This window comes from Balaenoptera musculus, chromosome 1 (genome assembly GCF_009873245.2).
Source record: "Balaenoptera musculus isolate JJ_BM4_2016_0621 chromosome 1, mBalMus1.pri.v3, whole genome shotgun sequence".
Classification (NCBI taxonomy): domain Eukaryota; kingdom Metazoa; phylum Chordata; class Mammalia; order Artiodactyla; family Balaenopteridae; genus Balaenoptera; species Balaenoptera musculus.
Genome location: NC_045785.1, coordinates 33285386 through 33310104, shown reverse-complemented (window position 1 = coordinate 33310104; position 24719 = coordinate 33285386). Strand labels below are relative to the sequence as shown.

At 54.9% G+C, this 24719-nt stretch overlaps 3 protein-coding genes across 20 annotated transcripts in view; 2 read left to right on the top strand and 1 right to left on the bottom strand.

Moving 5' to 3' along the window:
- SCMH1 (Scm polycomb group protein homolog 1) overlaps nt 1-4818 on the top strand; it is a 200428-nt gene extending 195610 nt beyond the window's left edge. For 11 of the 13 annotated variants that reach the window (XM_036864994.1, XM_036864929.1, XM_036865000.1 and 8 more), the window contains 2 exons: nt 2505-2635; nt 3688-4818. In XM_036864994.1, coding sequence (XP_036720889.1) covers nt 2505-2635; nt 3688-3813 — 257 coding nt within the window. In that variant the 3' untranslated portion in view covers nt 3814-4818. The remainder of the gene's footprint in view (nt 1-2504; nt 2636-3687) is intronic. The other 2 variants (XR_005021424.1, XM_036864965.1) reach the window with 2 other exon arrangements.
- A 6113-nt stretch (nt 4819-10931) lies between these two features.
- SLFNL1 (schlafen like 1) lies at nt 10932-14334 on the top strand. The gene is made up of 4 exons (XM_036874870.1): nt 10932-11396; nt 12811-13323; nt 13433-13576; nt 14212-14334. Exons 1-4 carry the CDS (start codon nt 11010-11012, stop codon nt 14332-14334), a joined length of 1167 nt encoding a protein of 388 aa, XP_036730765.1. The 5' UTR covers nt 10932-11009.
- A 3566-nt stretch (nt 14335-17900) lies between these two features.
- Nucleotides 17901-24719, bottom strand: part of CTPS1 (CTP synthase 1) — a 30336-nt gene continuing 23517 nt past the window's right edge. For 3 of the 6 annotated variants that reach the window (XM_036867648.1, XM_036867649.1, XM_036867646.1), the window contains 7 exons: nt 24413-24456; nt 23069-23165; nt 22059-22114; nt 21859-21955; nt 21134-21278; nt 20457-20548; nt 17909-18782 (listed from right to left, as the gene is read on the bottom strand). In XM_036867648.1, the coding sequence (XP_036723543.1) occupies nt 20464-20548; nt 21134-21278; nt 21859-21955; nt 22059-22114; nt 23069-23165; nt 24413-24456 (524 nt within the window). In that variant the 3' untranslated portion in view covers nt 17909-18782; nt 20457-20463. Of the gene's footprint in view, nt 18783-20456; nt 20549-21133; nt 21279-21858; nt 21956-22058; nt 22115-23068; nt 23166-24412; nt 24457-24719 lie in introns of all 6 variants that reach the window. The other 3 variants (XM_036867652.1, XM_036867647.1, XM_036867650.1) reach the window with 3 other exon arrangements.

Genomic DNA, 24719 nt, shown 5'->3' with positions numbered 1-24719 from the left:
CTACTTTCACTGGTGTTTCACCTCTGACAGTTAGCTGTTGACTGGGCATCTCCTGGGTGGTGAGGATACCGACACGAGCAAGGCAAGGTCCCTGCCTCAAGACAGACCTAGTCTGGCGGGGAGACAGAAAAATATACATGGAACTATTACATAGGATCGTTCATTCACTTAGCAAACGTGTCTGAACATCTGCTGTGGCAGAGCAGGCGCTCTTTTCTGTGCTGTGAAAGGAAAACGCCCTCCTCCTGCCTGTCTGCCCACGTTCAGTACTCTGTTCAGCACTGCTTCACTTCCCCTGCCGACGTTTGGGTCTCCACACACCAAGCAATTCTGCAATGCCAGCTGGGCCTCCTGCAGTTTAACTCAGTTCTGACACTAGCTCCCTGGAGGAAGCGTCAGACCCCACAGGATAAGGGCTCAGTCCCACAAGACTGACCCCCCACACACACACATACTTCAGCTGCCAGTTCAAAGTCCACATTGTTACCTGTGCTTCTGACTGACTGGCTCTAAATTAGAGGTTCCTGTGATCCCTTCCATGGGTTTGATTAACCTGCATCTCACAGAGCTCAGGAAAACTGTTCACTTGCTAGATTACCAGTTTTTTATTAAAAGGATGCAATTCAGGAACAGCCCAATGGAAGAGATGTGTAGGGGAAGGTATGGGGGAAGGGGTATGGAGCTCCTGTGCCCTTCCTGGGTACACTGCTTTCCCAGTACCTCCACACGTTCACCAGCCCAGAAGCTCTCTGAAGCCCTGTCCTTTGGGCTTTTATGGAGACTTCATTATATAGGCAAGGTTGCTTATGTCATTGGCTGTTGGTGATTGAACTCAATCTCTAGCCCCTCTCCCTTCCCCAGAGATTGGGGGGTGGGGCTGAAACTTCCCACCCTCTAGTCACCTGGTTGGTCCCTCTGGCAACCGGCCCCCATCCTTAGGGGCTTTCCAAAAGTCACCTCATTAACATACCCAGGTGTGGCTAAAAGGGACTTGCTATGATTAGCAAAAGACACCTTTATTTCTCAGACCACTTAGGAAATTCCTAGAGTTTTAGGAGTTCTGTGTCAGAAAAGGGGATGAAGACAAATACATATGTTTCTTCTTATTAATCACAGTATCACAAGGACATAGCAGGGAATAGGAGAAGACAGATAAACATAAATGCATGAAATTACTGTAGGTTGTGATATGTGCTGGGGGTGGAGGGAACTAGAGTAACTGGATTGAGAGTGATTATGTGGGGAGTGAGTACTTTTATTAGGATATCAGGGAAGGCCTCTCAGAGGAATCAATATTTGAGATGAAGCCCAAATGTTGAGAAGGAATCAGGTATGCAAAGATGTGGGGAAAAGACAATTTTAGACAGAGGAAATTGTGTGTCTGGGTCAAAGAATAAAAGCATGGCTTATTCAGGAGGCAGAAAGAAAGCCAGAGTGTCTGGAGCTTGGTGAGTAAAGGATGGGGGGAAGGGAGAGAGGAGATAGAAAGGGCCAGATGATGGGATACCTTCTAGACCATGGTAAGGGGTTCGACTTTATTTCAGGTACGCATTTCGAGGCCATTGCATTTATTGACATGATCCGATTACTTTTTAAAGCTTGTTTTGACTGCTTTATGGAGAAAAGATTATTAGAGTGATGTGATGGGGGAAAGTGTGTAGAGATTGAGCTGTAACCAAGAGATCCATGAAATGCTTTGTGAGACCAATTATTTCAGGATTAGACCGGAAAAGTTTCATAAAGGAGCTGATCCTTGAAGCCGACCCTTGCTTAGCTAAGTCGGAGTTTGCCAGAAAAAAAAGGAGAAATTGAAGGGAGAGAAGGGGGCACATTCCAGGCAGAGGGGATGAAGCATGCCAGAGATCTGTGCAGGTGATGATCATACAGAGAGCTCAGATCCCACAGGGGAAATGGGAGGGGCTGTTTTTGAGTCAAGATTGAGATAAAAGCTCTAAGCAGACCACTAAATTAACATTGAGATTCCTGGCAGCCAAGGCAAAACTGTTCTGCCTCCAAGTGTTTGGCTGACTTTGCTACAGCCTTGGAAGAGGCACTGGGTATAACTATCCATCACTTTTTTTCCCTTCCTGGGCCCCAAGGACTTGGCTATAATCTTACCCAGCTCCCGAGGTCTCTCTAGAAATGGTCCCCAGAGCCAAAGCAAAAGCAGCCTCACCTACCAGCTCCTCCACCCCCCAATCTAGGTAATCCCCTTACTTCATTGCTACCCCTGATTCAGGTCCAGGCTGGATCACAACCTCAGTTTAAAATTCCTTCTAACCATTGCCAGAATCAGACCTACCCTTAAGATTTGAGTGAAGAGGGTCTCAGGCCTTTGGTCCCTTTGTTGAAAACCCTTCCCTCCCTCGGTTGCCTCTGGTTCCTCTGCTCTGGCACTGCTGAGCCTCAGTGGTCACACAGGGCCATTGGGACAGGCCAAGGAGAGTGCTGGGGAGTGACAGACCAGTCCCGGCCCGTTATGCAGGTGTCCTCCTGTCCTGCAGGGTCGGACCGCCGGGATGCCTCTCGACAGAGTGGCCGGGACCCCTCCTCGTGGACAGTCGAGGACGTGATGCAGTTTGTCCGGGAAGCTGATCCTCAGCTTGGACCCCATGCTGACCTCTTTCGCAAACACGTAGGTGCCACTGCCTGACCTCTCCTCTGTCCGCTGGGAGTCTTGCTTCTGCAACTTATAGACTCTTAAAGGGGCACAAGCTATATACTTGTTCTAGGTCCCTTGAAACTGAGCACAGGTGACACCATACAAACTTAGAGACAGAATCTTGGGTCCCAAACAGCCCTCACTGGGCACTGAATTCAGCTCACTCCTTTAGTGTAGGATCTGATTCAGCCACACTCCTACTGGGTCCCAGGGACAGGACTCTCCTAGGAGCAGTTGCTCTCCTAGCTACCTGCTGTGGCCTAAGGCCGAGTTAAAGAGTCTCTTGCCAAGTGGCCCCCAACTCTCCTACCTCATCAGAACCCCATCCTCCACTTTCTCCGCTCTGAGCCTCCCCCATCTCTTCAAGTGGCCATTTGGCCCTGTGGCCAGGGACTGCTGCTGACCCCCCTGCAGTGACCGTACTCCTCATCTGGGGCTCAAACCCACTTCCCTGTAGCCCCTACCGCTTGGTGCTGTTCTGTGCTTGGGGCACTCATAACAGCTCTGCTACCTCTCACTGGTCACTTACTCCTTCATGCCAGTGGGTTTGGAGGGTGCTCTTAGATCAGGCCTGAAGGTCTCACAGCTGCTCAGCAAGTGCCTGCTTTGTGCCTGGCTCACACGGAGGGGTCCCTGCTGCTCAGGAAGGAAGGTGACTCACCGGATAGCCCTTGAGGGTCAATACAAAAATAGTCCGTGATGAGTGACAAGTACACTGACCGGGGAGGCCGCCTGGGAGGAGACAGAATTGAGCTGACCTCAGAGGTTTGGGAGACGGGGAGACTGCCTCTCGGGCAGCAGAGAAAGGAGATTCCTATAAACGTGTGTGAAGCGCTTAACCCGGGGGGTCAGTAGTAGATGCTGGGGAGGGGTGGCCGGAGACAGAAGCTGGGGAGAACAGGTAGGCTGTAGCATCGCAGCAGGTTCACTGCCACGTGGCTGGCATCTCCCTGGGTGGCCTTTAGTCAGAACCTGGGTGGTCAGACCACCCAGGCCTCTGATGGCGCCTCCCTCCATCCCCGCAGGAGATCGATGGCAAGGCCCTGCTTCTGCTGCGCAGCGACATGATGATGAAGTACATGGGTCTGAAGCTGGGGCCTGCACTCAAGCTCTCCTACCACATTGACCGGCTGAAGCAGGGCAAGTTCTGAACAGGGAGACGCAGCCTAGACAACCGAGGGACCGAGCAGAGGGGCCATTCTTCTCCCAGGAAGGAGGGCCGTCGGCCCCTTCCCAGGCACCTCAGTGGGGTCCGAGGCTGCCTCAGGACTCCAGGAGGCTGTGTGGAGCTGCCAGCACTGCCCCTCCTGCCATGGTATGTCCTTCCATGAAGGGCCGAGGCGGGCATGGGGCCCCGGGTTGGCGCTGCTCTTCCCCTCAGCCCTGCCTCGGCTCTGAGGTCTCCTGTATTTATTGCTCAGGCCTGGCCGGCCTCTCCCCAGGAGCTTAGACTGAACGCCTTCCAAGTGATGGAGGAAGGGGCTGACCCCTGAGGCCTCGGAAGACGGGGCCCTGAAGTGACACTCGTGCCCGGTCCCCTCACCACCCGCTGGGCCTGGTGTGGCTCCCCATTGCCCCACGGCTCCTGCCTTCTTCTCACGAGATCCGCAGACTCCAAACTCATGGTGCAGACCTCTACCTTTTTTAAGAAAAGATCTTTTCTTATTGTTAATTTATTGTTTCTGGCACTTGGGCAAGCCCTCCAGTTCATACCCCTCTCGCTCCAGACACTGGGTTTCAGGAGGAGGGAGACTGCCCTGCCCCGGCCCCAGACAGGCCCTCTCCAGAGCGGTGTGGCCCCTTTTCAGAGGACATTACCTAGGGTCCCTGTCCCCTTGCCTCTCTTCCTCCGCTGGGCCCTCTGCAGCCTCTGCCTCATCTGTGGGAATGGGAGTCCCTGCCCTGCACTGTCCCCACCGCAGCTCCTTGCCCTGGCCAGAATTTCTGCTGAAGAAGGTTGGGCCCAATGATTTTAAGCCAAGAAGGCCCTAAGATGGATGGGAGAAAGGGGTCTCTAGGCTGGAGTCTGGTTGTACCCACTCCACTGTCCACATGCTTCCTTTGTAAGCAAGTCAGCAGCACAGCTGCCCCCGCTGCCATCTGGACTTACTTATTTTATGTCAATTTGTTTATAAATAAAAAACAATATAGATGCCAGTGTCTTTGTAATCAGTCAACAGGTAATCAGTGTGCCTCCGAAGGGCAGGTCACTACCCTTGTCTTTGTCTTTGCTCCTCGTTTTTATCTATGAGGAAACTTGGACAAGATGCTCCCTGAGTTCTCGTGACTCCAGCAATCCCTAGAGAACAGGCTGTCTGCCACATGCCCACTGGGGCCCCAGCATGGCGTAGCCCCTGGGGAGATGGTGTGAGATCCGTTCTCTGCCCTCAAAGGGCTTTGTGCTCTGGTGCAGCCAGACAGCAGTGTGGAGGAACCAGCCACAGGAAGCCCGAGCAGGAAGGACAATATTAGGGTCAACAGCTCCAAGGAGCCTCAGGGGCAGGGGTGAGGAGAGATGCAGGCTAGCCCGGGCTAGCCTGCAGGGCACCTCTGGCGCCGTCCAGGGGCCGGTACTGCAGTCCAGGACCTCACTTCCCTGTTTATAAAGGGCCCCCGGAGGAGAAGGTGTGGGGCAGCAGCAGTGCAGTGTAACCTGATAATGACTAACACATCGCTGTGTGCCCCACCAGCTGCTCCATCTGAATTAGAACGATCTCATTTAATCTTCACAACAGACCCACTTTATAGATGAGGAAACTTAAGTTCTGATCGTATAGCCAGGAACTGCCAAAGTAGGCATTTAAAGCCCAGGAATCTGACTCCAAGGCCAGGGCCGAGGTTCCAGCCAGTGCAGCTATTTTTTGTGATGCTTTAGATGGGTCATTTCCCTCCTTTGGGCCCGTCTGGCTATGAGGGGGTTAGACGAGGAGACCTCTAAGGCTCCTACCAGCCCTCACCAGCGACTAGTCCCAACACGGTGTTTTCCACTTGGCCACAGTGAGGTTCTAATCATGGGCCCCGTGAAGCAGTCAGGGTCGGGGCTGCCGAACTAGAAGAAGCCCATTTTCCACAGACTCCTGGACCTGTGTCCCGTAGGCTGTGCTGTTCATTCAGGGTACTCCCAAAGAGGGCCTTATTGGACCCTGGCGACAAGCTTCTGGATGTGGAGGTAACACCAGCACATGCAGGCAGGCCAGATGTGCTGCCAGGCTGGGCTTGTGGAGCAAAACGGCTCCCACCCCCGCCGTCCCTCGTCAGCAGGCACGTTCAGCTTTCCAGGGAACACTCGTTAAGGGCTTCTTGGTGCTAGGTTGTTTGTGTACGTTAGCTCGCTCAAACCTCGCTTACAGCTCTCAGAGGTAACCACCGTGTCCCCCCATTTTAAAGATGAGGAAACTAAAGCTCAGAGAGGTGAAGTTCTAATACTTGCCCCAAACTCCATAGCTGATGAGGGGTGCGAGACAGCACACTGCCTGCCACACCCACCAGGCAGCCTTTGTCTTGGGTCCTGCTAACCGTGCAGACTCGACTCCCACAGGCTACACTGGGGGTGGCGCTCATGTTGCAGACAGACCGGACACCCTGCCAGCATAAAGCAGGCCTTTCCGGTGGAGCAGTCCTTGCAGAGCCCACAGTCACCCACGACCATTCTTTGTTGCCCAGGTGACAGCTCAGGTGCAAGGGGATAAGACATATTAGGGAGAAGTGGGGTTCACCTTGGCTTAGAAGCATCGTGCCCCAGGGCAGCCAGTAACTCCCTAGTGCCATAGGCACAGCTTCCAGGTCCCCGTCAGGGGCGTGCCTACTGGGTCCCTGCGCTCAGGAAGCCCTGCAGGAAGGGCTATTTACAGTCTATGCACAGCACTCCTAGACCAGGTGATTTACAATTAGGGGTCAGTTTTATCGTAAGCACTGTTGCCTTGAAATGGTTGACATTCCATTTTTATCTGGTTTCCAAGGGAACAGAACTAGAAGGGTAACCAGATGTCAAATTCTGCAGAAGGGGAAAGGATTTGTTACCATTTCACTCATGCTGCCCTAACCTCTGGGGTCAGAATTGAACGTCATTTAAGAGGACAAAAACAAAAACAAAAACCCAAAACCTCGACTTCTAAAACTGTTTCACAAAGCCAAGCCTTCTAATAGTGACCTAGAGTCATGCAAAGAAGCTGAAATGGTGTCCGGCGGGTGAGACCACACCACTGACCCCGACAGGGCAGCCACCCATGAAGCGGGGAGGCGTGTGGGGAAGTGGGACTGGGGACAGAGGCCTCCGGCAGCAGCTTCCTGGGCCCGCCCTCATCGCCACGACAAGGAGAGACTGACTCCGGTGCTCAGGAACATCAGGAAGGAAAAACCCAGGCACTTCAGGAGAGAAGAGAGGAGCGCAGGCTCCGCTCAGGGCTGAATCCTTGGGGAACCTCTCTGCCCCGTCCCCACCTGCGGCCCCTCCCCACCTGCCAGCTGCGTGGCCCGTGGCCCTGGGCTCCGCTCTGTCTCTGTTGCCCAGGCTGTTGGTCCTGAGCGGAAGTGTCCACAGTACCCTCTTCGGCATCTTTGTGGAACAACCTGAGACCCTTCTCTGGGCTGTGGCACTGGCGGGCCAAGTGGACACAGTTTCTGCCCTCGTGCCCGATGCCACGACCCCTCCTCAGAAGAGCCACAGGTGACTTGCCCCTTGTCTTACAAATAAAGTTGAAAGCACGGGAGACCGTCTTGCCTAGGAGACTCCAGACACTCCCTCCTGCCCCTGTCGTCCCTCAGCTATTTTGCAGCCTCCTTACCTTAATGCCCCAAGTCACCCCATCCCATCAGGGAAGTTCCCCAGCTGGAAACCTCCAGACCAAGCGTGAGAACTGTGTGTGCTTGTCCTCCAGCACCAAAGCCACCGAGGATGCTGCCAGGGGCCAGCGGCCAACAGGTCCCAGGGTACAGACACCAGGCCCGAGATATCTGTGGGCAGCTGGGCTGGTCCTGTCAAAGGATGGGCAGGAATCAACAGGCAGCCGCTGGTAGGCAAGGGGAGGAGTCAAGACTGAGGCTGGAGCGTCCTGGGGCCCGATGGCGAAGGCTGCGTCCACACCACTCTTCCCCTGAGTTCCAGAGTCTGTTCTCCTGACAGCCTGTCCTCTCCCACGTAACGGCTGAGCTCAGCCCTCGCCCCTGCCCCGTCCCCTGCCCCTCAGCTGGGGTCCCTGTGCGGTTCGCGCAGACACCCATGCTTGCTACGGTGTGGAGGATCGCAGCCACAGGCGCCACCAAGTGGACACTCTCCAGATAACGTGAGACGAGCCCTGTCCACAGCCTCCCTCTGCCTCTCATCTTTGGGTCCACCTTACATTCTGGTTTTTTTTTTTTCCTCATTCTTTTATTTTATATATTTTTTTACATCTTTATTGGAGTATAATTGCTTTACAATGGTGTGTTAGTTTCTGCTGTATAACAAAGTGAATCAGCTATACGTATACCTATATCCCCATATCTCCTCCCTCTTGCATCTCCCTCCCACCCTCCCTATCCCACCCCTCTAGGTGGTCACAAAGCACCGAGCTGATCTCCCTGTGCTGTGCAGCAGCTTCCCACCCACCTTTCGTTCTTAACTTTAAATTCAAGAGGTTTTCTTCCTCCAGTGCCAAGTAGGGGTTGTCAGTAAGGTCACAGACATCCAGGGAGAGGACTAAAAGGGGCTGCTGTTCCACAACGCTGAACTCGTGTCCGCCATCACCCAGCTGTTAGCCTGAGATGCTGTAAATAACCCAGTTTACACCGCGGTGCGTTTCAGTACGTAAAATATCATTTTGTAAATGCTTACGATGAAAGACAATTTTTACCCCCGCCAAAAAATAAGTGGAACTGATGTTCAGCTCACGTAGGCTGTTAACAGAGCCCAGGGAAATATGTAATACAATCGTTTAAAGAGATTTCCAGTAAGAATGGGGAAAGATTTGGCACTCAAATCAGTTTGGGAAATTTCATGCCAAACAGCTGCCTGATAGCGAGGCCCCTAGAGAAGTACGTTATGTTCACGTGTTTGTTATGTTCTCTGGTACAACCACGTGTATGCTCATCTGTCAGGGCGCCTCTCCCGGCCAGCTGTCTGTCTCTGCATAACTCATCATGACTCGAGTTAACCGTCCAAAACAGCCACAGCCCCACTTGTTACTGTGAGAGCAGCTCGTGATGGCGGAGTCCAGAGAGGCCTGAAGAAGAGGGGGAAGCCTGGAGAGCTTAGAGCCGTTATTCCGTTAACTCTCGGCTGTGGATGCAGAGGCGGGTCAGCCCTGGCTGCTGGGTCCCTCCCCAGAGCCTCACACTGCCACCACCTGGGGCCTCGGGCCTCCTCCTTTCCCCCACGCCACAGTCTCCTTTCTCAAGTTCCCCACCCAAGCTTCTGCCTCGCTCTCTCGGGAAAACAGATTCATCAGCATCTTCAGAACGGCTGCTCAGAGAAAGAGGCAGCCTTCTCTCCACGCTGTCAAGCAGCTTCCCCGGTCTGCAGCATCCACTTCCGGTCACACCCTCCACCCCCTCACCCCATCGAGACTTCCAGAAGCAGTGTGGGAAAGTGCTACCTACACCTGCATCATGAAAAGCACTTTCAAAGCCCCCACCCACCCAAGAACAGATTTCTGCATTAACAAAGGCTGTGCATCACCCGAGTCCTGGTCCCCGGTCAAACAGCAGGTGACAACCCTGTCCTTCAAAAGAGATGGCAGGGCTTGACCTATTTCTCAGGGCTCTTCTGGACAGCAACCTCCATCTCTGGCAAAGAGAAGAGCCTGGTGTCAGGGGAGCCGTGGAACCAGCTGCCTTCTGATCCATTCTGGGAGCAGCTGGGCCCTGTCCATGCTCAGGGGAGCCTGGGATTGGTGACCGAGGTGGGAGGTGGGGACCTGTGTGGGCACGAGGGCCCGGAGAGACCTGACAGAGGGAGGAAGTATGTCTTCAGTCCCTGGATTCTAGGAGCTGCCCCGAAGAAGCCCCCCCACGAAGCTGCATGAGATACCCGTTTACACTGGGGTGGGGAGTCAGGGAGGACTTTTCCTGATTCACTTGCCAAGCCTAGAAGCATTGTTGACTCTCCTGAGATCACAGAGGTGGCTGCACAGGCCCCACCCCCTTCCTACAGCCCTGGTTCCCCCTCCCTGAGCCAAGCCCCCAAGCACCCTGGGGAGCTGCTGGGCAGGGGGCAGAGGTCTATGGGAGCGGAGGGCTGGCACCTCCCACTCTCCCCCAGGAACCATCAGGACATGAGGGACACAGGCCTCCCTATTCCTCCTATTCCCGTTTGCCCTGAACGTCCTCACTCCAGCAGTGGTGGCGCCCAGGCCCTGATTGCCTCAAGGATCCGATCTGAAAAGATGCAGGCCAGCGGTACCTGCCACGCAGACCGGAGGCTGGGTGTATGGGGGCGAGTGGAGGGGCTGGTGTGTGCACATGTGTGCTCAGCTCAGGAGTGAGGACCCCTGGCCTAGCGGGAGGTGGTGGGCGACATACACAAGGGCCCAGCTCTGACCCTCGATCCACCCCTCCTCACTTCTGCTCTCTGGACCCAAACCAGAGGATCTGGTCTAGATGAGCCTCCTCGAACTGTATGTATATATGCAAAGGCCATTGTTCTGGGGGTGGGGGGGGGGGGCGTAGCTTTCATCAGTGTGCCCAAAGCAGAAGAACCTCGCTCTAAAACCCTCTGACCCAGCCTGACCCCTTCAGAAACTCTGCTGGGTTCACCCCGGCTTCAGAGCAGGCAAGGAGAAGCCCAGGGGGGCCGCAACCAGTCCTCAGAGCCCTGGGTTAAGGCTGCTTCTCCAAAGGCCCCTTGAAAAGGTTTCTCTGGTGCCTGGAGGCTGGGCAGGAAACCCTGAAGGCATCTAGGAGGCCCCAGCCTGTGGATTGGTGAGGGAAGACAGGCCCACTGGGGCCAATGAAAGGATGGGGGGGGGTTGTGCCTCAGAGACCTGAGTTCTGGTCCCCTCTGCCCCGCTTTGAGCGCATGCCCTCAGTCTTCCCTCCTGTGGGATGGAGCGGCAGGCCCACATGCCCTGTTCTCTGGCTCAGCCCTGTCTGACTCTCCTCTCTCCTGTCCGAGGCTTTGGGCGGGTGGCAGCCCTTTCCTGCCGGCCCTCTGCCCACCCTCGCTCTCTGGCTCCACCCAGCCCCCGCCAATCTGTGAACCTCCCGGGAGCCTTGGCCCCTCCGAGTCCCCTGGGAGGCCCTGGGCTGACCCGAGAGCCCAGGGCCCCGGGAGGAGTGGCCAGCGGTGAGGAATCCCAGAAGCCGCTCCGAGGGAGACCCCTCCAGAGACCTCCAGGAAGAGATCACCGCGACGCAGGTGCAGGAGCCTCTCATGGAGCCCCCAGGCAAGCGGCCCCTGCAGGAGCTCCCCGCAGAAGAGTCCGTGTCTGAGGACTCAAGTACTGAGGCGGCTCCCAGCAGGCATGTTCTCTACGTGGGCCACCTGAACCCCCAGTTCTCAGTGCCCGTGCTCGCCTGCCTGCTGCGAGACGCCCTGGAGCGGCTGGAGCTGCCGGTGGCGCGGGAGCACATCCAGGTGGTAAGGCAGCCACGCAGGGCCTACGCGCTGGTGCAGGTGGCCGCCCACGAGGACACCCTGGCCTCCCTGCCCTGGCGCCTACACACGGCCTTGGAGGAGCACCAGATCATCAAGGAGCTGGTGGCCCCCGGGAAGGAGCTGGTGCTGGGTGAGGGCCGGGAGCCCTCAAACCGCAGAGAGGTAAGTGACGCTTTCCCAGAGCCGGGCGGCCCTCCAGCCGCCGAGCCTCACTCGCGGGAGGCCTGGGTGCGGATGGCCTGTGCTGCATGGGGGTGAGGGGTGTCTTTGCGAAACTGGGGACAAATCTGCAAACTTGGGGGCTGCTACTCAAATGACTATGGTCCCAGAGGGACACTGGAGGGACACTGACTCTTAGAGTTTGCCTCCAGCCCGGAAGCACATGAAGGAAGACCCGAGTATCGGACCCTTCCCGGGCCCGTCTGCATCCGGCCTCTGGGCCGGGTCAGCCCAGGCACGAGGATACGCAAGGGTCCTGGCTTTCTCCTTGGCCGACCTCATCCGTTCAGTTGCAAAAACCAACACCGGCTCTGTCTGGGCAGTACAGCAGAGAGTAGAGACTCCACCCTGCCCTCAGGGAGCCCTGCATCGATAAGCCTTCGGGATGAAGACTCCATGCCATTTAAACTGTTGCAGAGCTAAACAGCTCAACGGGCTTACATTTCAAGACCTGTGGCCTGATGGCATGTTTGTATGATAGTTGGTGGTTTTCTCAAGTCTCCGCTAAGTCTGTCTCCGCTGGGAGCTGCAGGGCTGGTAGGGATGTGCCTCTCATCGCTACACCCCAGCCCACACTGAGCTCCCAGCCCTGGAAGCCACCTCTGGAGGCTGGAGGGCAGCAGGGAGCTAGGGAAGGGTTTTAAGGGAGGAATGACAGTGTGACTTGCATCTGGGGTCAGCAAAGAGGATGGATAGGACGGGGAGAGCCTGGAGGCCGGGAGTCCGATGGTGAGGCCCAGAGCAGGGAAGCGGCCCTGAGCAGGCTGCTCCCAGAGCCCTTGAACGGAGCAGAAACCGTGAAAGGGACTCAGGAAGGCCGGAGGAAAGTAGAAATTCAGGAGGACTGATTCAGCAAGGCTTTCAGGGAGATCAGGAAGAGGGTGGCATCTCTGGGAGCCCCTCTCAATTCAGAGACATGCAGCTCTGTCACAGGGGACCTCAGGGTGCCGAGGTGTCTCCTGGGATGATCCAACTCTGCGCCTCAGAGGTTGACCCGCAACCCAGGTGGGAAGAGAATGGCTGCAGGTGTCCCAGGTCCCACCCGGGAAGGAGAGCTCCTCCTACCCATGTGCATCCCACAGTTCAACTGGGAAGAGGGCAGCCTCAGGGGAGGAGCACTGGCTGGTTCCAGCCCTTGACCCAGCAGGGTTTCCCGCACTGGCCTTGGGATGGTGGGCAGAATTAGCCCCCTCTGCCTGGGAGGAACATCAGGATGCCCGTGTGGGCTGGGCCCTGGGTGGATGGGGTGGGTGGAGGGGGGGATTCTGGCCGCCTGTCCCTCCTTTGGCCGCCAAGGTCAGGGCTCCTGGCTCTTGCCTGGGCCCATACGCCCCGCTCTTATCCCCCAACCCAGCAGGAGGAGGACAGCGGCCCCAGCCCCAGCCCCAGCCCTGGCCCCATCCTGGGCTCCAGCCCCCCGCCGGCCTGGCTCGCCGGACCCCTTCCTACCCAGGCCCCCACCCCACGGCGGGACTCCCCGGGCCGGCCCAGTGGCACGCGCTCAGACAGCGCCATCGTGCACCAGGAGATCCTGGGCCAGGAGCGCCTCTTCCAGGGCGCCTTCCTGGGCAGCGAGACACGCAACGTGGAGTTCAAGAGGGGCGGCGGCGAGTACCTGAGCCAGGCCTTCAAGCACCACCTGCGTCGCTACGTGTGCGCCTTCCTCAACAGCGAGGGCGGCAGCCTGCTGGTGGGCGTGGAGGACAGTGGCCTGGTGCAGGGCATCCGCTGCAGCCACCGCGACGAGGACCGCGTGCGCCTGCTAGTGGACTCCATCCTGCAGGGCTTCAAGCCCCAGGTCTTCCCCGACGCCTACAAGCTCACCTTCATCCCCGTGGTCAGCACCTCTGCCACTGGCACCCCCCTCAAGGTGAGCCCTGCCCCCAGCGCCCCCAGGCTGCCCCGGAGCCAGCGAGGCGGGATTGGGGCTGCACACAGGCCGGAGCAGCGCCCACAGAGCTGCCGCTGCCCTTCCCCAGGTGATCCGCCTGAGCGTGCACGCCCCCAAGGCCCAGGCCCAGCCGCAGCTCTACGAGACGGACCAGGGGGAGGTGTTCCTGCGGCGGGACGGGAGCATCCAGGGCCCCCTGTCCGTACGCGCCATCCAGGAGTGGAGCAGGCAGGTAAGTGGCCCAGGCCGGGCAGGCAGGGTCGGGGCCACGCTGGCCCTGGGCCCCCCGGCCACCCACTGGGTAGGCTCGCGGCCGTCGGGTTTCCTCTGGTGCTCCCCAGGGGCTGGACTGCAACAACCCCGTTACCTCCGGTATCCCTCTGCGGTGTAGCTGGGGCCGCCGGGAGAGTGGAATGTTGAAGTTCTAAGACAAACCAGAGGGCTGCGTTTGGGCGGAGGCCCTTAAGACGGGGAGGCAGTGAGTGCTGGACACAGCACTTGGACACAGTCCCAAGGAAAAGCCTTTTCAAGAGAGAAACATAGGTGACAGAAAAACAGAAGAGGGCAAGGGGCTGACAGAGAGGGAGAAGGACACGGCGGGGGGCTGCCAGCCTGAGCCTGCCCCGGTACTTGTGCAGGCTGCGGAGGACGGGTTACCCCAGGGTCTGGGATGCTGGCAGGACTCTCCCCGAGACCCCAGGGCTGACTTGGTCAGGGGACCTGGCTCCTCCACCTGCCAGGGCCAGTACGGTGCCCAGAGACCTTGAGCAGGCCCCCCAGGCTCTCTGGGCCTTCCCCTCCTCCATCACTTCAGCCCCGGTTCTGAGATGATGTCAGCTTAGGCACGCTTCTCCGATGTCCCTTCAGAAGTGGACAGCCGAGCTGAGCAAGCTGGAGGAGAGGCTGCGGGTGCTGACGGCCGAGAAGGAGCAGCTCCAGCAGCAGCTGCGGCGGTACAAGCCCACCTCCTGCACCTGCTGCGTCCTGTGAGGGCCCCAGCGCTCTACCTGGAACACGCAGGGCTATCCTACTGACCCTACGTCCCCCCAGTAAGGCCAGTCTGGGCTGCTCAGAGGAGGATGGGAGCGCTGCACTTGCTGGCTCCCTCTACAACAGTGTGCTCCCAGGGGCTGGTCCCCACGGGGTGCTAGTCCTGAGCAGACCCCGATCTGTGTAGCTGAGAAATTGCGCTTAGCACGATCCCCAAGGGAACTTACTTTCAGAAAGAACGTGTAAAAACTTGGCCAGAGCTCTCCTTGGGCTGAGCTGTAAGGGACCGTCCCTCTGGGTCTCTTGACTCCCGTTAGCTAGGCAGGGCCAGAAAGGGACTTGTCATCTTGGGAAAGCCCCTCTGCAGATGGCAAAGTACATTGGTTAACTGCGGTTGCAGGGTGGACAGGCCACCCTGCAGACCCACCCCTGGCTTGCTGAGATTTGGGACTGTCAAAGCTCTGTAATAAATTACATGCCCCCGGGCAAGGATGGTTCTTTCTAGAACACTTGGCTGGTTGGATGCAGCTGGGTAGAGTCCCATGCCCAGCCCATTTCTGTCCAGGGGGCCCTGAGTTCCTCCCCCGCCACAAAGCTGTGGGGTAAGGAGCCTGGATGGTTGGGTTCCTGAAGACGGGTACCTTAGGGCAAATCATAATACCTCTGCTTCAGTTTCTTCATCTACAGGACAATAGGGGACAGCTGGCACCCTGCTTCTCTCCAGCACACACCAACACCTGCACAGGAAGGGTCTGACTTCCATTCCATGCACCCTCCAGCCACTGGAGAGGATTCCTGCTCTGGCCATTTCCCGTCATCTCCACCAGTGGAGCCAGAGGCTCTATAAAGCCAACATCTGCACCCGGGCAAGAATGGTTCTTTCTAGAACATGCCTGGGCTCAAAGACCTCCAAGAGCTCCCCATCTCATCAAGAGCAAAGCCCAAACAATAGTCTACACAATCCCCCCTGACCTGGTTCACCTGACCTCAAGGCCTCCTGCCTCTTGCTACTGCATTCCAGCTACACTGACCAACTTGTTTCATGAGCACACCGGCCTCAGGGCCTTTGCACTGGCTGCTTCTGCCTGGAATGCTCCACCCTCAAGTGGAGAGGAAAGGAACTTCCCTACCCATTCTATTGCAAATTACACCCCCCTCCCCCCAGCACTTCCATTCCCTGCTTCCCTGCTTCCATCTTTTTTTCTCCAGAGCACCTGTCAATCCCACTCTGTAGCTTTTATTTGTTGTTTCCTCCTCACTAGAATACATGCTCATGGGGACGGGGATTTTGGTCTGTTTTGTCCACTGCTTTAAGTTTAGAAACTAAAACATAGCTGGCATGTGGTAGATGCCCAGTAAATATTTGCTGATGAAAGAATCAAGGATACTCCTAAATTTGGGGCCTGAGGCACTAGAAAACCATGAAACTTTGTCAAAGAGGATATTTCACAGGACCGGGGGTCCATGGAACACACTTCAGTGATCCCCTCTCCCTCCCCCAGCCTAGGGGTCCTTGGCCACATCCACGGAGTAGACAACAGAGGACCCCTTGTGGGCCAATCACAACTGCTCTGAAACTTGGTTTTCCCATTTACCAAACACACTGGTTATAGGGACCTAAGGTGGTAACGGATGCCCATCTCATGATGGATTACCAACCCACTGAACTGCTCGGGGTCACTGACCTTAGTGTCTGAGCCAGCTTCTCAGAGGCCACTTAAGAACTGCACAGAGGGGCTTCCCTGGTGGCGCAGTGGTTAAGAATCCACCTGCCAATGAAGGAGACATGGGTTCGAGCCCTGGTCCTGGAAGATCCCACATGCCATGGAGGAACTAAGGCCATGCGCCACAACTACTAAGCCTGCGCTCTAGAGCCCGCAAGCCACAACTACTGAGCCCATGTGCCACAACTACTTAAGCCTGCGCGCCTAGATTCCGTGCTCCACAACAAGAGAAGCCACAACAATGAGAAGCCCGCACATCGCGACGAAGAGTAGCCCCCGCTCGCCGCAACTAGAGAAAACCCACGCACAGCAACGAAGACCCAACACAGACATAAATAAAATAAATAAATTAATTAAAAAAAAAAAAAGAACTGCACAGAGGATGTGCAGCTCGAGAGGTCAGAGGGGACCCGCTGCTGAGCGCCCCCCCTCGGGCCAGGCGCATGGACGCCCAGGCACAGTGGCCCTCGGAGGTGCTCTACGAAGGCAGAACCTGTCCAGATCACCAGGGCTGAAGAGAAGGGTGGGGGGACTTGGCCAGCCTTCCTCCCCAAAGAGAAGCCTCCGGGCACTGGGCAGCCAACACCGGGCGTGAAGGCCACCCTCTGTGCAGTCTCGGCTTCAGCCCTCCGCCCCGCTACTGCCCTGTCTCCACAGCCAGGGTGGTAGGCTGGTGGGGCTTTGCAGCGCCTGGAGAGCCATCCTGGGGGGCGGAGGGAGGTCCCTTTTCTAGAAATGTTATGCAAGCAGCCAGCACTTCACAACCGGTCAGTGGAGGCCCTCTCCAAGCAGGGGCGGGGACAGCCGACCCTGCGAGGCTTTGAAAACTGCCCACTGTTGTAGGGAGCTGCTGTCACCAACAGGCGTAAGAGCCCTCAGTTTGGGGAATGGCTTTTATAAAGACGACTGAAGACTGTCTGATGGGACCACCAGATGGGAGAAGGGGTTAGCATTCACCCAGTCAGCCACATTCCAAGCACCCAAGCAAGTATGAAGGCCTCTGTAAGTGAAGACACTGTAACTCAGCCCGTGAGAAACACTGACAGAGGCAGCTGGGTTGCCCTGGGTCAGGAAGCGGTGTTCCCACACGGGCTTCGGGGCCTCAGCCATGACGGTGGCCTTGGACCAGTGCATGTTGGGACAAGAGGGAGCCCGCTTCCTTCCTGGGTCTCTCTGATGGAGGGGCTGCGCCAAATGGTGAGAAACATTTTCCTCCCAACCCCCCCTTTCTCAAATGAAAACAAGCAAAGCCTGCTGACCGTTGACAAACAGCCCAGCCTGAGCCCTGAGCCTCGGCCTCAGACACACTCTGCAGAGAAGCTGGCTCACGGGCAGGTATGCTCCGCAGCCAGAGGGCGGGTGGTCCCGATGTTGCCAACGTGCCACGAGGAGCGTGGATTCAGTATCTCGAATTTCACTTTGGAGGAGAAACCAGTGAGGCCGACGACCTGCACGCAGAAGGCCTGGGTGCAGGAGGGCTGGCGGGGGAGCGGAGGGGGAGATGAGGCAGACCTGCTGCCCCCGGTCCACGCCCGGCAGAGGGACGGGCCTGCTTCATAAATACTACATCTGTTCCGCCCTTTCTCAAGGCTGAGCAGCACACTTGCACCGTGCTTCTTTGTGTCTCTACAGGCTGAGAACCTAAATTTGAAGCCTCTTTGGAAAATTCTGGTTCCTATTAAAAAGCAAGGCTCCTCTCTTAGCTTTTAAACAATCAGATCACCCACCTCAGGCTGCTGCTCCCCAGGACAGGCCGGCACTGACGGCTCAGGGGACGCACACAGGCCGGCCCCACGCTCAGACGGCGCCCATCCGGCTGCGACACAAGCATTACAAACAAAGTGTGTCTCTTGCTCTGCGCTGTTTATTTCTTAAGTTAGAGTATACACCGAGTCCAGCCAGGATATAATGGGCACGCAGCTCTGCCTGTCGTTACACCACATTAAGAAAATAGCTTTTCATATTGCATTTCAACCGTAGTAACACCATTCTGGAAGGAAAAAGTCCCCTTGAGCAAAGCTGTAAAGTCCCCTCGAGCAAAACCCCATATGAGCGGGGTTTAGAGGCAGTTTCCCCAAAAGATTCTTTGTTAAGTGACCCCTTGATGCAACGAGTGATTCCCAAGAAGAGAAGCGCGGCTTCTCAAGAGGACGCGGATTCTAAACTCAGACTTCAGAGAGACAGAGTTCTTGCCGTTCTGTGTGACGCCAAACTGACTGTCCTTTTGGACAACGAGTCCTCCAGCATAGGGCAGAGCCGACTCTGTTTCTGGTTTCACTGCTCTTGGTCAAGCAGGGTTCCGGCACTGGGTTGTGGGCACCAGCTGGACTCGCCCCTCACTGCCCACACAGGCCGCACGGCCCACCTTTTACAATGGCCTCGGCATCGGGGGAAGGAACAGCTACACGCTCGAAGCCACAGTGACACAAGGTGGCTGGAGAAGCGCGGTGACCGATGGGCTCCCCTGGCGCCCGGCCATCACCCGCTCCGCCCGGATGTCCTGCTTCTCGCCCGAGGCTGGAGGACCGCAAAGGAGAGTGTGGGACACCAGTCCGCACACGGTGCGGGAACCGGTACACATGGCGGGACATGCAAGTCACAAATACCTTCCCTCAAAATAAAATAATCTTAATAAAAACATAATTTAAAGGAAGTGTCAAAAGCTGAATGTAAAATCAAAGCTGTAAACTCTTGAAGTCCAAAGCCTCTCTTCAAGAATCATCCCTGTTTAAAAAAAAAAAAAAATTGAGCAATTACATGATGTATGTTAGAGAAGTTAGGATTTGTAGTCAGCTGCAATGGTAAACTATGCCTGCTTTTTATCGAGGACCAGTCGTAGTAGGAACCTAACATGATGAGAAGCTAAATTTCTGATCCCTATGGAATTATACATTTTCAAGATCTTACATGGACTCCACCTCTGCCCCAATACAAGCGTTCTTTTCCACAGCACCAGGCTCTTAACAGTGCCACTGACAGGGAATACGTGCTCCAGGGGAGGCAGTTAGAAATTCCATATCATTGACCAAATATCTACCCCTTTACTGTTACAAGGTTTCCTTTCTCACCACGGCAGTTACTTAGACTATCAAACTGCCTACAGCAAACTATCTGGTGAAGATTAATGAGTACATCAGTGCTAAATGCTGACCTGGCAGAGTAGGCAACCAATGCCCTCCTCCTGATTTAGACCTACTTCTCACATCACCCACCCGACTAAGCTTTTCACAGGCCAGGCAGCTAATGAGCCAAGGCCGAGGGGCACGGCCATGGGACCGTGAGACCAGACCTGCGAGTGAAGAGGCCCCCTGGTGGAGAAGGCAAGGTGTGCAGGATTCGGGGAGGTCACCTGCCCGTGCCTGAGGCGGGAGCTCATCTTACCCCCACATCCCTGGTTCTCCCTTGAACCCCACAAAGTTCCGGCTGATGCCCCAGCCCCCTTCTGACTGTATATTTCTGCCAACAGTTCGCTCAGTCATCTTAATGGGAATTTATACAATTCTCGGCAGTCGCCCACAGCTGCTGCACTTTATAAACTTACGTGGTCACAAAAGACAAACATTCCAAGTTTGTTCAATAACTGCTCCGATTTTAACAGATTTGAAGAATAAGCAGCAATCAACACAAAAGTGTTGTTATGTATTGGTTTTAAAGCACTTCCTGGGGCTTCCTTGGTGGCACAGTGGTTAAGAATCCTCCTGCCAATGCAGGGGGCATGCGTTTGATCCCTGGTCCAGGAAGATCCCACATGCTGCAGAGCAACTAAGCCCGTGCGCCACAACTACTGAGCCTGCATGCCGCAACTACTGAAGCCCACGCGCCTAGAGCCCGTGCTCTGCAACAAGAGAAGCCACCGCAATGAGAAGCCCACGCACCACAATGAAGAGTAGCCTCCGCTCACCGCAACTAGAGAAAGCCCATGCGCAGCAACAAAGACCCAATGCAGAAAAAAAAAAACAAAAAATAAAAATATTTTTAAAAATAAAGCACTTCCTGGTGCAAGCTTGAGGGTCTGCAGAAATGACACTATGTTTTCATACCTGTCACCTCCTTCAAGATCTCCAAGTTTACGGCTACATGAAATAACATGGCTCTAAGAATCCAGTTCCCCCAGATTTGGTCAGATTGGCACCTGAATGTAGCAATCGGCAAGGAGACAATTGCCCCGTGCCTGGTGTCCCCCTGCTGGAGTCCCCAAAGCAGAGTGGGTAGATGTACTGTAACTGGGACGGGGTGGGTGGGGGGGGGTCTCACCCATTTGATGCCCACGCTGACCTGACCACTTACATCCTCTGGCAGATGAAAATTTTCAACACTAAACTTTCATGATATCCTTACAATTCTAGTGTTATCACCATTGAAAACAAAACAAAACTAAAGCTTAAAAATATCACTTACGTTACCATCAGTCATGATTTATTGATGGAAACTTCAGTTCAGTGATTTCAGAGTCAGGGGAGCTGCTTCCACTTCTGTCACTGTAGGTGTCCCTGTAGAATTCAGATGGTTTATTCGTCAGCTCCCACCAAACACTCGCTTTACTTCCCTCATTCTACAGCCACCACTACCACAGGGATGCTTGTCTGCACACAGCAGCAATCAGAGACATTATATATTTAGCAGAAAGCTGCAGAGGGATTTTCTTCTTCTTGTTACAGAAGATACACATTCGCTTTATACTTCAGTCATGATGCCCTAACCACCAAGACACGGTAACCGACTGGTTCCAGATAAAGGTAGCAGTGGGGCATGAAATCCACCCAGGCTGTGGCCAACACCCTGATGAAAAAACACAGTTCCCCATTGACCACAGGGTCCCAGATGTGATCATGGCACCAGATGCTGCAGAGGGGGAGACCTGGCCACCATGCCGGGTGGCTGGGGAAGGCCAGGGGTGGCACAGAAGCAGCCTGAGAAAACCCCGGAGGAGGAGAGGATGCTTGCGTGTCAGCACGAGAAGAAGTGCCCCAGCAAGGCCCCCCGTTCCTGTGGTTTTGCTCATCACTGATGGTGTGATGATGGCCCGCTGGAAGGAATCAGTGACCACTCGAGGGACTAAGGGAGCGTAACCCCACCTGGGCGAGAGCCTGCAGCCTTTCTGGAGGTAATGTGGGAGCCTCCCCACGGAGGCCAGGAGGAGGCCAAAGTACGGTGGGGAAGGCTTGATAGGTCTGGACAGGAACTCAGGGTGATACTGAACTCCAACGAAAAAGGGATGATCTGAAACAGAAATGCAAAAGAACCAGCTTCACTGGGTGTCTGCATAACATGTGAAAGACGGGAAAAAATCTTGTTAAATGCTCCACATTTCTGCAGACCCTAAAATGATTTGAAAACAACTTCTTATTGGGAGCCTGGGTAGAGGCAACCCCAAAGCACGGGAGAACCGATGCTCTCCCACCTGCACGCTGTCACCCTGCGGCCAAAGGCGCCTCCTCTCCAGGTTCCTGCCACCCTTCCCCTCGCCACCCCCCACCCCCCCCCACCCCACCCCAGCTCCCTGACTTGCACGGGATTGAGTCCTGCAGGTCACGTGAGATTAGACTTGAGTACCAAGTCCAAGCTCTCATTCTGGAGAATGAGGACCTGAAGCCAGAGGTCAAATGGCAAGGCCGCAGCGCAAGGGTTAGCCTCCCAGGGCTCCAGAACCTCGCTCACCAAGACCCCTCCCCGCTCCCCAGACAGCGCTGCCGCCTGATTTGGTTAGGTCAAGGACAACAACTTATATTGCTGTGTTTCCCCCACATGCCAAGAAAGCCTGACTAAGTTCCCCACTAAACACAACGGCCCAAGTGATCACCTTCCAACTCCACAATTTCCATTCTCTCTCCTTCAACATCTTGGCCAACAAACTTCAAGCCTTGCTCCTCCAAACACTTTTTCAAGACTGGATTCACCTGTCGAAGCATGAAGAACAATTTTGCTGGGCTCTCAGCTGACTGTGTTTCCAGCGTAACAGAAAGGAGAAAATGTGAAAGGTCACAAAGCTCAAATCCTCACCTCAAATCTGTGTCGGTGCCTCTCTTCCAGGTAATCTGCATCTCCGTAGAGTTTCCCTGGCAAAAGAAGCAGGCTGGCTTAAAGGATTCCGATTTCACAAAGGAGCCTATTCACAACCACATTCTGCTTCCCGGGTTGCTTATTATCACCTACACGGCCAGGCCCTTTGAAGGTTATTTCTATGACTCTCCTACCGACCCCACCGCCTGCTCTAGCAGCACAGTTCAGACTAATTCTTGGGCTTTGACTCTTTGCAACCAAGGAAAACTAACAGAAACAGACTTTCACCACCACCTCTCACACGTGACTACAGAGGCACAAAGTGCTCTGGCGGCACCCAAAGCCGCCCGGCACCTGCTGTGCCCGGGAACCCAGCGCAGCACGTGCCAGCAGGTGTCTTCCCTGAGCCAGGTGAGACCCCCAAACCACAGGACGTTAGAGCCAGAGGACTGGACGACCACCTACTCAAGTGATGCAAACTACGGTGCCTCCAAACCCCAGATAGATGCACGGGTGCCCTGCCAACAATGACAATTTTCCCAGTGGGAAGAAAAGAAAATCCAATCGAGTTCTTTTAAATATTTTCCTCCTCAAATTTCCCCTACGTCTTTAGCATATATTAGTACTTGTAGAATAAAATCTATTTAGGTTGAACCGGATGAAACTGCCATTTTTGTGGGACAAAAGTCACCAAGATCAGCAGTTTCATCTGGTTCGACCTAATAGGATAGGAAAGTTAAGACTGCAGTGGACTTCACCTAACCGCCTCATTCTGCTGAGTGGTCCACACCCAAAGTCCCCCAGGTCCCCAGCTGTATTGCCTGTGACCTTTCTAAGAGCCACAGTGCTTTCTTTGGCTATTACAGTGCATCCTAAGGAGTGTCACCAGGAGAGGAAAAAAGAACTTCAAAAGTAAGAACAAAACCAAAAATGCCAGCCTGGCCACAGCACCAAGACGTGCGTCCTGGACATGCCAGCCACAGGCTGGGCCCATGGGAGGCAGCTCTTACTCATGACAGAGTCCGTGGTCTGGAACAGGGTTCTCCTCTTGCCCAGCCTCATGGTTCCGCCCATCTGGCCGGGGTTGTGTTCTGGCATGTCTATGACCTGGAGGCGTTCCAAAACAAACATGCTCTACCAAACCCTGCTTCGGTTAGGAGACAGACCGCCCGCACTGAGCGAAGTGAGCCTGTGAGGAGGCCCAGCCTTTCCTTAGAAGTGATACTTGCAGAGGAAAATGCCTCCCAATGATCACTCTTAAACTTCTGTTGGGTAAGTGTTTAATCCTCAGCCCGTCCTCCTGAGCCGCAGGACCAGACACAGCTGCCCCCTCCCCTGGCCGTTCCTGCCCCGGCACTTTGGATCCTAAGTGCCTGTTCTAATAAAGACTAACACAGCAGCGTGGATACCAGACCAGACGTGTGCGCACACGTTTCCTCCACTAGACTGACAGCTGCTCAGAGGAAAGGGATACTCATCTGGGGTTGGCTGTGAACCAGGAGGGGTTTGGTGAACATCTGTGGGACGCGGAGGCCGAGGCCCCCCAGCTGTGACAGCCTAGCCCACTGCCCGCTCCCCGGCTCCCCCGAGCACCTTCAGACCTGGGAGACCTTCTCTGTGCTCCCCTACCTCCCCAGGGTCCCACGCTTCAAAACCTCTGCTCTTTTCTTCCTGAGGTCTGAGTATTAGCAAAGTTCAATTTCAGGTCAATAAACACATACTAATGCTGTTCAAGTGCCCTGAGGTCAAGAGTCTTGTCCACCTTGTTTATCACAACATCCTCAGTATCAAGAACAGGCCTGTCACGCTTAGGCTGGGGATTCAAAGATGAATAAAAGGCACTGTCTGTCCCCCACGAGCCACATTCCTCTGATGGGAGACATAACGCGAGGAATGCCAGCCTCCTAGGGCTCGGGCCTAAGTCAAACAATGAGTACTAAATTCCAGCAGTTCTTTAAAAAAACACCCATCTCCGAGGGTTGTTGGGGATTAAGTGAATTAATATATACAAAGCAGTGAGCACAGTGCCTGGTACATAATAAGTGCCTACCTAAGTGTTTCATGTCAGTATTGTTCTAAAGCGCTCCTGGGAGGTAAGAGGGGAGGGGTGGAGAATTACTTCAATCAGGCTGCGGTGGCACCTGTCTTAAAAACTTTCTGTGCCAGACTGGGAAGAGTAGTGAGAAATTACACGATGAAAAATAAAAGTTCTCCCTATCTGGGACGTCTGAAAGTGCGGGACCTCAGGGTTCTTTGGAATGAACCCAGTGGTCTCATTTCCCACCTCCAACCCTCAATCACTTTCATAAACGCCCCTTCCACACCCTTCCAGATGCTCCAGACACTGGACTCACCACAGGATGATTTGTGTTAGGGTCAAACTCCGTAGAATTGGCATCTGAGAAACCAAAATACCTTTGTTATAAAAATAGTTACAACAAAACTGATTTTTTAAAAGTTTCATTCCTAAGCTCTAAATCACAATTTCCCTCCTCAGTTTAAAGTTATTCAGTGATTAGAACCAAAACCAGGGATAACATTTTTAAGATATAAGATACTCAACACACAAACACAGGTGAATTTTTTCCCATTAAACCTGTAACTCTCTGGGAAGTCAAGCTGTACAAAATGGGGAAATCAAAGCCGATGGCATAACCTAAC